The sequence below is a fragment of the Nerophis ophidion genome, linkage group LG13 (genome assembly GCF_033978795.1).
Source record: "Nerophis ophidion isolate RoL-2023_Sa linkage group LG13, RoL_Noph_v1.0, whole genome shotgun sequence".
NCBI classification, from domain to species: domain Eukaryota; kingdom Metazoa; phylum Chordata; class Actinopteri; order Syngnathiformes; family Syngnathidae; genus Nerophis; species Nerophis ophidion.
Genome location: NC_084623.1, coordinates 33,236,377 through 33,249,375, shown reverse-complemented (window position 1 = coordinate 33,249,375; position 12,999 = coordinate 33,236,377). Strand labels below are relative to the sequence as shown.

General features: G+C 42.7%; 1 protein-coding gene across 9 annotated transcripts in view; it reads right to left on the bottom strand.

Moving 5' to 3' along the window:
• The window catches only part of usp2a (ubiquitin specific peptidase 2a), a 98,590-nt gene that overhangs the window by 7,335 nt on the left and 78,256 nt on the right, over positions 1-12,999 (bottom strand). For all 9 annotated transcript variants that reach the window (XM_061918801.1, XM_061918800.1, XM_061918804.1 and 6 more), the window contains 8 exons: positions 6,683-6,733; positions 6,459-6,582; positions 6,257-6,368; positions 3,458-3,568; positions 2,586-2,650; positions 2,408-2,511; positions 715-795; positions 560-638 (listed from right to left, as the gene is read on the bottom strand). In XM_061918801.1, coding sequence (XP_061774785.1) covers positions 560-638; positions 715-795; positions 2,408-2,511; positions 2,586-2,650; positions 3,458-3,568; positions 6,257-6,368; positions 6,459-6,582; positions 6,683-6,733 — 727 coding nt within the window. The remainder of the gene's footprint in view (positions 1-559; positions 639-714; positions 796-2,407; positions 2,512-2,585; positions 2,651-3,457; positions 3,569-6,256; positions 6,369-6,458; positions 6,583-6,682; positions 6,734-12,999) is intronic.

Here is a 12,999-nt window from a genome sequence, read left to right as displayed (position 1 = left end):
CTGCCGAAGCCAGGCTCCGCTTTCTGTTTTGTTGAATGGTTTGCTCGCATCAACAGTGTGTTTCGTGATAATGTGATTTTATTGGCAGTGGCTACACACGACTTAACTTCTGTCAAATCCACCACCTGGAAGTACTTTATAATGAAAATGACCCTGTAAAAGTTCTGTTGAGTTACCCTCCTTCACCATGCTTGTTTTGTTTTTTTCCGCGTTCTCCTTCCTTTTCCGCAGGAGCCAGCAATAGGAGTTAACAAAATAAATGCATGTAAACAACATACGCAAATGCGCGATAAAATAATTGTCGGCGTTCATAGATTGATGGGTTAACTCAAAATTAACGCATTAACTTGCCCACCCCTAATATATATAAATTTATACACACACACACACACACACACACACACACACACACACACACACACACACACACACACACACACACACACACACACACACACACACACACACACACACACACACACACACACACACACACACACACACATTTTTTTTACATTTAAAAAGTATTATACATTTTAAGTATAAGCAAAAAGGATACGCAGAACTAAGATCTTGGGGAGCTTCTGTATTGTGAACTTCTTGGTGCATCTTCTCCTTGCTTTGCACTTGTAGCATGTCTGTGGAGATAACAAAACAACAGCACTTAGTATCATAGTAGAATCTACATTTGCTCAAAAATGTACTAAAACTTACTGGCTTCTCATCTCCGTCAAGGACATCTTCTTTGGTGAAGAGCCGGATGCAATCCATTAGGCTCACCTCACCATAGCCCTTCTGATTGCAACAAATACATGCATTCACATTAGCGCAGACATACTTCTACATTGGAACCTGTTGAGGTCAACATCCCTTAAGATTGGCTGCCTCACATTGATAACCAAAAGCTTCGATCATACGGAAATCTTTTTTCGAGGTGCTAAAAATCTTTGTAAAAAATGTGTGCATTTTGTGAGCTGCAGTGGTAGAGTTACTACTGCCATGCTTTTATTTTGAAGCTTACTTTGCACTGAATAAGAAGAAGTCACTGTTTGCACATCTCATAACAGTTATGAGTAATGTTGCTGTTGTTTGTCAAGCACCAATGATACCATCATTTAATTTGCATATTTGGCAATGACGCATGTGCATATTCTGTCATTTCTTTTTGATTATTTTTTTTAATGTCACAAGGAAGATGGACTGTGAGTGCTAGGCCCACTGTTTGTTGAGAAGAGCGATGAATGATTTAATGTTATTCTACTACAGTGTCCAAAAAGATTTTGTCTTGCTATATCTTGTTTTGCTAAAACTAATTAAGTTGCTATGTTAGCAACACTGATCCTTCTTTTAATGTCTTCTTATTCTCTGGCAGACAATGTGAGTGTGAGGTGTGGTAGAAGCAGAGTAACGATGCTTTTGTGAAAAGCTACATTCCCAGACAGCGCCCTTTTTAATGTGTTTAGGAGCAAAACAGGTAGCGCCAAATCGATTTGTGAGGGTCCTAATTGATTTGTGGCGGGCAGCCAACTTTGCAAGAATATTGTGGTAGTATTTCAGGTAGCTTTAAGAAGGAGGTACACACAATGAAAACATGTCCTTGTACTTAAGGGGGACTGCACTTTAAAAAAAAAAAAAATGTTGCCTATCGTTCAAAATCATTATGAAAGACAAGAACATACATGCTTTTTTTGTGGGGGATTCTATAAATGATAAAAAAGGCTCGCACAATGTAGCAAATGCAAATTATAAACAACGGTCAAAACCCTCCTGACACACTGCATATGTATAATGTAGTAACAGACACGTTCACAACAATGTTTAATATGTACAATATTTACCAAATTTTGGTCATTTTATGCATTACCGGAACTTATTTCCTCAGCGCATTTATTTCCGTTGCCAAAGCAACGCACTTCCAACTTCTGGCAACAAACATGTGTTCCTACTCCCAAAAACAGACGTGTGTGTGTTCTAATCATAGCACACTTCATAATAGACGAAGAGACAAAGATGTTTTTTTGGACAATGAGGATTCACAAACTTATCTTTTAGAACTTGAATATACGGAGGATGAACTGCTGGTTATAGAAGCGAGTACGAAGAGAGGGTGAAACGATAGAGCAGACAGCAGCCGAGACAGTGAGGACGGTGGCTTGATGCTGCAAATGTGGAATTGGACCCAAGCTATGCTGACATAAATGTAGTGCTTACCCAAAATCAACTGGAAGAAAAAACTCCTCTGTCTTTTTGACCAAACAGACAATTGTCCATCGAATGAGCCGATTATTACAAATTACAATTCAAAAAACCCCCAACATAGGTGTTCTTGTCTTTCATAAGGATTGTGAACAACATAGGCAATATTCCCAAAATAAGTGCAATTCCCCTTTAATGTTTTATATTTTACCTTGGCAATAGGCAAAGACAGATCCCAGAAAGGGTCAAAGACAGTTGAGCAGAAACCACAATGGCTGCAGGTCAGTGAGCTTTTGAGCTGTCCAACAAACAAGTCTGAAAGAAAATGTTTTGGACACCTCAACTATAACGCCAGGCCAAATAAAACTGAAAACCAAAGTTCTACTTACCGACAATTTTACTGTCTTCCCTCTCCAGGTATTTACTCCACATCTTCCTGCCTTTCTCCTCATCCCTGATTGAAAACAATGCAGTATGCTGTTAACGTGTCCACTAAGTGCAACAGTTTAAATCAGTTCATCACTATGCTGTTTCCAACACAACAGTGTAAATTGCCACGATACAACAGTGCTGAGTTGGTAATACGCTTCATAACCACCATGTTGGCATTTTTTTCTTCCCACTTTCTTGTCATGTAAAAGTGACTATTCCGTGTCGACCAATCAATGGACAGCGGTGTGTTTAGGCTTACGCTAGCTTACCACATCGTTTTTCCAATTAACCGTAGCGTCAAAGTCAAAAAGCTCAGGGATCCTTACAACTTCTAGCAATGGAAATGCGTAAACATGCACACTGTACTGAAGGGTGGGAAAACCTTATTGAAGGGTTAGTGCAGCTTTTTCTGTTCCATGATGCAAACTTCTTCAAAGTTGCGACTGCTTTCCCGTATCGTTTTGTTGTCCACAATTGGAAAGCGTAGATTTGTTTGGATCACAGCAGAGGGATTTGGAACATTGCAGAGATTAACACTGACCCTTCAACAAGCAGTTAGGTAACCTATACTAATATCCAAAAATAATTTAGGGCATCTGATCTGATAGCTAAGCTAACGCTGGAGAAAGTGACATACATTGTTTTAAATTATTACTCTTTTTACTCACTGGTCAATGCTATTAAATGCAATGCAATTTTGATTATCGAAAATATCACAGAAAGCATAATTACGCCCATATTTAGACGTCTTACGCACGCACACACACACACACACACACACACACACACACACACACACACACACACACACAGTCAACAAAACACTTACAGTAGGTGATCAAAGTCTTCGGCAGTGCCTCGTGGCCTGACAGTGACCCTATTGACCTCATTGTGCAGGCCGTCCAAGAGAAAGCGCAGGAACTCTTGAGCGTCCTGTTGGCTGTGGGACACACAGACAACATACACCACGTCTAAACTCTAGTCACTTGGGTACTCATTTATGTACAGACTGGCTGAAGACGTCAACAATAGGTGACTCGGGATGGTACCTGGATAATCGGTACAAATTTTCTGTGATTTTGTATGTGGTCATGCGTTAATAAATGTTAATTGTTTAATAACAAAATGTTGTTTTTTAATTAACATTGAACAGTGATAGGTAACTGAGCAGGGCAGATTTATTATTATTATTACATATTTTGTTTTCTTTCACTCCTAAGTCTCATTTGTAAGTATTTTATAGTAAACTTTGCATGCATGCAATTCCAATATGTTAGATGTATAGACAGTGTGTTGCCTAGTCAGGGAGTAGTCTTTGCCATTAAGATAAAACAATTTTTTGTTGCGCCCTAGAAGTGTTTCTACTGTAAGTTTTGAACTTATTCCACACCAGCTGTTTGAGTGGAACGTGCATCTTGGTTGGAGTTTTTTTTTTTTTTAATTCAGAGGTGTTGAAATCGCCATGTAAAATCCCTAATGCTAATCAGTAGCATGTTTATGGCAAATCCAATTTAAATTAGCATCAAGCTAGTACATTTTGGAAAGGGTTCCCTCCGGGCCCTCTGGCTTCCTCCCACCTCCAAAGACACGCGCGCCTGTGGAGGTTGATTGGCAACACTAAATTGTCCCTAGTGTGTGAATGTGAGTGTGAATGTTGTCTATCTTTGGTGGAAACTTGTCCAGGGTGTACTCTGCCTTCTGCCCCAGTGCCGCTGGGATAGGCGACAGCACCCCCTGCCACCTCAAAAGGGACAAGCGGTAGGAAATGAATGGATGGATGGATGGAACCTTACTTTACCTTAAAGCAATGGGGCCCACAACTAATTTTTTTAACGGCCTGCGGCATATTCGTAAGAATATATATTTAAAAAAAACATAGAAAAATGGACAAAAGAGCAAACCCATGAACGTAATATACAAACGTAGTCGCAATGTTAAAAGCTGCCATGCAGCCTTTTTTCTTGAAAGCTGATATTGTTGAAAAAATAATAATGAATCAAAATCAATGTTGTTAAGAATTACTGACCTATTCAAGGCTCCAAATGCTTCACACATAATATTTTTTAGAGAAAATATTGCATCTGTTGTGTTTGGCACAGAAAAACATGTTTTCTTTGCCAAAGAGGCCATAAAAAAAAAAAAAATAGAAAATACATAAAAACATTTATACAAATATAAAAATAACTTTTATGAGTGGGGCCCTTTTGGATCCACAAGACTTTCCATTTCTCAAAAATATGAATTAAAATGTTTATCAATAACCTTACAAATTATGACCTATTTAAGACTCCATTTATGTCACATCACTTAAACATGTTTTGGGGGGGATCATATTACATATTTTGTGTTTTGACTATACGTAAAACAGGGTTTTTTGCCAAAAAAAGCATAGTACATAAAACAAAATGTTTTAACTTTATATGGACAGCTAGGCTTGAAGTTGATCTAGAGAGTTAAGTGTTGAATTTAATAAAAGTAGGCGCCAGCGCCCCCCGCGACCCCGAAAGGGAATAAGCGGTAGAAAATGGATGGATGGATAATAATAATATATTACTTATTTTTACCATTTTTATGAGAGACCCTTTTGGGTCTCCGGGGCCAAACTTGATGGGAGCCCTGAAGGTAAAAAAAAAAATCAACATTGTATTGGTTTTGAAAATGAAAAACGGGCCCTGGGGCCTTAAGAGTTTTTTATTGCTCATTTGGATCGTAAAATTGCAACATTACATAGAGGCAATGCGACTGAGTCTGTTTTAAGTGCTGCTTGAGTGCTTGTTTGTCCGCTAAGTGTTTGAGTCGGCGTGATGTCATGGGCAAATGATGTATCAAAATGTGGCGCACTTTGATTTTCGTGAATCGATACCTTGTAGTACCGACAGAATTTGGTCGGTGCCAACAAAAGCACTGAATTTGGTACTTATTCCTGTCGACATACAGTGAGTGAAACTAGCCATTGTTTGCACATTTACTCTGGACTTTTGCCATAGGCAGACATATAAGGTGAATGTCCAATATAATAATGTATTTTTAAATCAGATTTATTAACATGATTTTCCTTCCATCCATCCATCCATCTTCTTCCGCTTATCCAAGGTCGGGTCGCAGGGGCAACAGCCTAAGCAGGGAAACCCAGACTTCCCTCTCCCCAGCCACTTCGTCTAGCTCTTCCCGGGGGATCCCGAGGCGTTCCCAGGCCAGCCGGGAGACATAGTCTTCCCAACGTGTCCTGGGTCTTCCCCGTGGCCTCCTACCGGTTGGACGTGCCCTAAACACCTCCCTAGGGAGGCGTTATGGTTTTCCTCCATTTAGTTTTTCTGTTTTCATTTGATATGTTATACTTTTATCTAAGAGCCGCAGTGGTCATTTCTTGACTACATTAATGGCAGACCAGGGTGATGAGTTTGTTGACATAAGTAGGATCAACTTAAGCTGGTTCCACTGTGATTGACATACAGATGAAGATTAAGAGGCACTAACCATAAAGCCTAAAACTGCTTTTAACATTTCTCCTTTGCTCTAAACTAGCCACTATCACCAAATCGCACACCCGACAACACACTTCATCTTGTACAGCATTGTTCCTTGTCCAATGTTCCATGTATCGTGTCTCTCCTAAAAAACTACTTACTTGTATCCGACAAATCTGGGAGCGTATCTCTGGATCTGAGTTTTGAATTCAGAGGGACTGACTGCTTCACTGCTGGTTGATGACCACATGGTTTGTATCAGCTTGGCAAATTCTACCAACAAAGACACATTAATGACATTTATTCTGCAGTCAAACGGGAGCAGGTGAGCAGCTGTGCTCAGTTGAAGATATAGTCTCTCACCTTCCATGAGGGCTGTGTTAGTGCGGCTGTTGTTGTTAAGGTCTTTTCGGTGTAAGTTGTGCAAGCAATAGTCTCGCAGGCTGTGTGTGTTGCTGAGACATTGCAGGATGCTGTTCATGAAACACTGCAAAAACACAACAGACGTAAAAACACATCTTACTACACCATAAATGACATTTTGTTCATAGCACAGATGCCAAAACCTGTACAAGAGCTGTACTCACAGTGTTTCCGAGGTTTTTTAGTCCCACCAGCCCCTGTGCACTCTTTGAGTTCTGAAAGGAAAAGACACACATTAATTAGATAAAGCACCGCAGCAAAACACAATTATTATCAGAATTCATTTTGATCACTTGATAGCCACTTTCCCACAATGGGAACTTTCATTGTTTACCTTGGATTTTAAAAAAACCTTCCAGCATTTACATCTAAATAACCCGGATGAAAAGAGCCAAACTTTCCAGGACAAAGTACATAATTGCAAGATGAGTATTTTCAGAATTCCTGGAACTTTTTAGAGGTGGGCCATGTGCTGAAGAATGCTGGTTGGTGGAACACATTCGCAGCTTTTATGATCACACACCATGTTTCAGCTGTAAATGTGTTCATTTTTTACAAGTCTGTTGTAGAACAAGTTGGCAAATATACAGTACATGTAGGGAACAACACATATCATTTTCTTTTTTTAAGTTGACAGAATTTAAGCACAATTACAAGAACAACAGTTGCAGTGGGTTCGACCAACCATATCCTCAAACTGTAAGAGCAGACAAGGAAAAGCATAAGATAAGTGCCTTGATCGGGAAAAAAGTAAATCACATAAAACGTGGGGTGACCCGATCTGATATTGGTGTCATATTATTAAAAAAAATGGTATTGGATTATATCATCTTGTATATAAAATCTCTGATACAAGCAGTCCTGTAGGTCATTTACTTGTGCAAAGCTCGACAGCCACTTAACAGCTAAATATTCTCCAATTAAAAGTAAATAGATTTTACTATCTGTTTTGGCCCTGCGATGGGGTGGCGACTTTTCCGCCCGAATGCAGCTGAGATTGGCTCCAGCACCCTTTGCGACCCCAAAAGGGACAAGCGGTAGAAAATGGATGGGTGGATGTAAAGCGCTTTTCTACCTTTAAGGTATTTAAAGTGCTTTGACTTTATTTCCACATTCACCCATTCAAACACTGATGGCAGTAGCTGCCATGCAAGGCGCTAACCATGACCCATCAGGAGCAAGAGTGAAGTGTCTTTCCCAAGGACACAACAGACGTGACTAGGATGGCGGAAGCTAGGATCACACGTGGAACCCTCAAGTTGCTGGTACGGCCGCTCTACCACACAAATTTCATATTTTATATTTATTCTTGTCATGTGCTGCCAGAATTAAATAGTTGTTGTAATAGAAGTCAAATTAAAAAACTCTTATTGTATTAGCCTAAAATTGTTCTTCAGTTTTCACTAATGTGATTTAAGCCACCTATTGATTCCCGTGTCACGATGTGACACAAAACAAAATGCAATTACACATCAACATCCTTTTCCTAAGAACCCTATTAAAAAGGATTTGAATATGAGTGTGAATTGCTGGCTAAGGCTTTGATACCAGCCAGTAGCATGACTATAATGATAGCTAATTATGTTATGCAAATACTGCAGTAATTTTCATACATAAGCAGTTTAATTAAAATTGATTGTGTGGTACATAAGTGTATGTGGTTTCAAAGTCATTTAAGCACAAATTAGCTTGGACAGTAAGTCTTATGAAAACACAAAATGTTGAATATCAAATAAATACAACTTTGAGTTATTTGATCAAAATTTGACAATCAACACATACTCATAAACCTTTAATTTAATCCCTGCATGACAGCATCACATATCAGTCAAGCTATTTAACAGCTATAATCAGGGAACTTTGTACTTTCATTTTGTGTTTGATGTTGCCTAGGGATGAAGAAATCAATTAAACCATGAATCAATAATTGAACAATGAATTAAAATTAGCTTGGCAACCTTGTCTGCAGTGCTAAATTGCTATCTTTGTGTGTGTTTTCTTAGTCTCTTGCTTTCAAACAGGGTGCAAGAGCGTTCACTACGTGCCACCCAAACGTGTTTATTCAACAGCAGAATTAAATGAACGGAGTGAATCCTTTTGTCAGTCATCTACAATCTTTGTCTCGATGGGCAGAGGCGGGACCGCAAGCTTTCACCCGCTAACGAGAAGCACTGCAAGGTAATACAATATAGGACGAAAATATATTATTGCAAAGCCAAATCTTCCTGTGTGGGAATATTTTAAACCATCAGATTGAAATTTGGCATACTGAACAAGCCAGTATGCCAAATTTGTTAGAAAAAAATAGCAACAAAAAGACAACAAAACAAACCACCTCATTGAATTTTCAAACTGAGGAAAAAACTATACGTGAAGATGATCAATATTAATTGAAGTGCAATTTTTAATAAACTATTTAGAGCAAGTTTAATTGTTGTTTGGTATACTCATTTGAATACAATAAAACAATAATCGTGTTTATCTGCAATTATTTGTGGAACAATACATCATCCACCAAAATGTGTTATCTGCCCAGGCCCAACAATAACAACTTATATTCATGTTGACATAAGGTGACTTTTCATAGAAATGACCCCTTTTTCGCTTACATTTTATGAAGACAAAATCATTTCACCATCCATGTCGACTTAACAAAGGAATTTTGTAATAAGAGGTATGGATGAGCGGGACATGATAAAGTGGTCGGCATTGACTGGTTGTCGAAATAAGCTAAGCCGATTTAAGTGGGTTCCACCAAAACATTCAAAACAGATACATCCCATCAGCCACCAGACAAAGACAATTCAGTTTTCCTACTCGTTGCCCTTCTTGCAAGTGTTAACCTTAAAATATACTTTTTGTCAGAAGCAGTAAAATGCCTTGGTCCATCTGGCAGTGCTGACCACCACCTACTAATTGGCTGGCAAATCAGCATGAGGCACAGCAACAGAACAGTCTGTTCTGACCTGCCTCTCGGTTTGGCAGAACATCATAAACAATATCTCACTCTCCCTCTGAGGCTGCTTATGTTGCTACTGTTACGTCCCAACTCCCACATGAGTGTGTACTTTCTGTCACCGAATGTTTGTTTGTGCGCAAGGGAGAAAGAGCATGCTGGCAAGAACACTTTACACTGAAAGTATAATTTTAGTTTGGCCTCCAACGCACAAGGGTGAAATCAGTCATCAGTTTCTTGTGCCAACCTAAACTGACAAGGACTTGCAGCTCAGCTCAATTGCTAACATGCACGCACACACACACAGACAGACGAACACACACACACACACATGTACGCATGCACAAACACACATTCACGCTCGCACGCACACACGCACGCACGCACGCACACACACACACACACACACACACACACACACACACACACACACACACACACACACACACACACACACACACACACACACACACACACACACACACACACACACACACACAACAAACAAAATGGAAGGCTAAGAAGTACCATGAAGAAATACTTCCCATCCCATGCTGAATTTTAGGTTTACCCCAACACAAATATAAACAGTCCAGAATTTGTATGGTGGGTTCATTTGAACAATGACAAAGAACATCAACAAAATTAGTGAAAAAGGTATTTGATTTAAGTGGTGGAGAAACCCTTGTTGGCAAAGTCGTTTTTGTTACTTGTAGTTGGTCACGAGAGATTTTGGTCAGAAAAACAGTCCTAAAGCAGAATGTTACCCCTCCATGTGTGACAGAAGAGATGTTGTTCCTTAGGTCATCTTCAGCATTTTTTTGCCTCTAAATATAACAAGTCAGTGTGATGCCAAGGAGGTAAATTTTAGTCTCCCATTCCCCCAAGCCTTGTCTCAATCATTCAAGTGTGCATTGGTATACTGCTGATGGGTCTATGCTGTATGTGTGCCTTCTCGAGCATGGTGACCTTGCAGACAGAGAAGGATCCCAATCCATTTTGGCAAAGTGAGTTCCTCTCACTCCTCTCTGAGCTGTCACCTTACCGTGGTAGAGGAGTTAGCGTGTCCCAATGATCCTAGGAGCTATGTTGTCCGGGGGCTTTAAGCCCCCTGGTAGGGTCTCCCAAGGCAAACTGGTCCTAGGTGAGGGACCAGACAAAGAGCAGCTCGAAAACCTCTATGAAAAGTAAAAACATAGGACCCAGATTTCACTCGCTCGGACGCGGGTCACCGGGGCCCCCCTCTGGAGCCAGGCCCGGAGGTGGGGCACGATGGCAAGCGCCTGGTGGCCGGGCCTGTACCCATGGGGCCCGGCCGGGCACAGCCCGAAGAGGCAACGTGGGTCCCCCCTCCAATGGGCTTCACCACCCATAGCAGGGGCCATAGAGGTCGGGTGCAATTTGAGCTGGGCAGCAGCCGAAGGCAGGGCACTTGGCGGTCCGATCCTCGGCTACATAAGCTTGCTCTTGGGACGTGGAACGTCACCTCACTGGGGGGAAAGGAGCCTGAGCTAGTGCGCGAAGTAGAGAAATTCCGGCTGGATGTAGTCGGACTCACTTCGACGCACAGCAAGGGCTCTGGAACCACTTCTCTTGAAAGGGGCTGGACTCTCTTTCACTCTGGCATGGCCGGCAGTGAGAGGCGACGGGCTGGGGTGGCAAATCTCGTTGCCCCCCGACTCAAAGCCTGCACGTTTGAGTTCAACCCAGTGGACGAAAGGGTAGCCTCCCTCCGCCTTCGGGTGGAGGGAAGGGTCCTGACTGTTGTTTGCGCTTACGCACCAAACAACAGTTCAGAGTACCCACCCTTTTTGGGTACACTCAAGGGAGTACTGGAGAGTGCTCCCTCGGGTGATTCCCTTGTTCTGCTGGGGGACTTCAACGCTCATGTTGGTAACGACAGTGAAACCTGGAGAGGCGTGATTGGGAAGAATGGCCGCCCGGATCTGAACCCGAGTGGTGTTTTGTTATTGGACGTCTGTGCTCGTCACAGTTTGTCCATAACAACCACCATGTTCAAACATAAGGGTGTCCATATGTGCACTTGGCACCAGGACACCTTAGGCCACAGTTCCATGATCGACTTTGTAGTTGTGTCATCGGATTTGCGGCCTCATGTTTTGAACACTCGGGTAAAGAGAGGGGCGGAGCTTTCTACCGATCACCACCTGGTGGTGAGTTGGCTGCGATGGTGGGGGAGGATGCCGGACAGACCTGGCAGGCCCAAACGCATTGTGAGGGTTTGCTGGGAACGTCTGGCAGAGTCTTCTGTCAGAGAAAGTTTCAATTCCCACCTCCGGAGGAACTTTGAACATGTCACGAGGGAGGTGCTGGACATTGAATCCGACTGGGCCATGTTCCGCACCTCTATTGTCGATGCGGCTGATCGGAGCTGTGGCCGCAAGGTAGTTGGTGCTTGTCGTGGCGGTAATCCTAGAACCCGCTGGTGGACACCAGCGGTGAGGGATGCCGTCAAGCTGAAGAAGGAGTCCTATCGGGTTCTTTTGGCTCATAGGACTCCAGAGGCAGTGGACAGGTACCGACAGGCCAAGCGGTGTGCAGCTTCAGCGGTCGCAGAGGCAAAAACTCGGACATGGGAAGAGTTTGGGGAAGCCATGGAAAATGACTTCCGGATGGCTTCGAAGAGATTCTGGACCACTGTCCGCCGCCTCAGGAAGGGGAAGCAGTGCACTATCAACACCGTGTATGGTGCGGATGGTGTTCTGCTGACCTCAACTGCGGATGTTGTGGATAGGTGGAAGGAATACTTCGAAGACCTCCTCAATCCCACCAACACGTCTTCCTATGAGGAAGCAATGCCTGGGGGATCTGTGGTGGACTTTCCTATTTCTGGAGCTGAGGTTGCTGAGGTAGTTAAAAAGCTCCTCGGTCGCAAGGCCCCAGGGGAGGATGAGATCTGCCCAGAGTTCCTTAAGGCTCTGGATGCTGTGGGGCTGTCTTGGTTGACAAGACTCTGCAGCATCGCGTGGACATTTGGGGCGGTACCTCTGGATTGGCAGACCGGGGTGGTGGTCCCTCTCTTTAAGAAGGGGGACCGGAGGGTGTGTTCCAACTATCGTGGGATCACACTCCTCAGCCTTCCCGGTAAGGTTTATTCAGGTGTACTGGAGAGGAGGCTACGCCGGATAGTTGAACCTCGGATTCAGGAGGAACAGTGTGGTTTTCATCCTGGTCGTGGAACTGTGGACCAGCTCTATACTCTCGGCAGGGTTCTTGAGGGTGCATGGGAGTTTGCCCAACCAGTCTACATGTGCTTTGTGGACTTGGAGAAGGCATTCGACCGTGTCCCTCGGGAAGTCCTGTAGGGAGTGCTCAGAGAGTATGGGGTATCGGACTGTCTTATTGTGGCAGTCCGATCCCTGTACGATCAGTGTCAGAGCTTGGTCCGCATTGCTGGCAGTAAGTCGGACACGTTTCCAGTGAGGGTTGGACTCCGCCAAGGCTGCCCTTTGTCACCGATTCTGTTCACAACTTTTATGGACAGAATTTCTAGGCGCAGTCAAG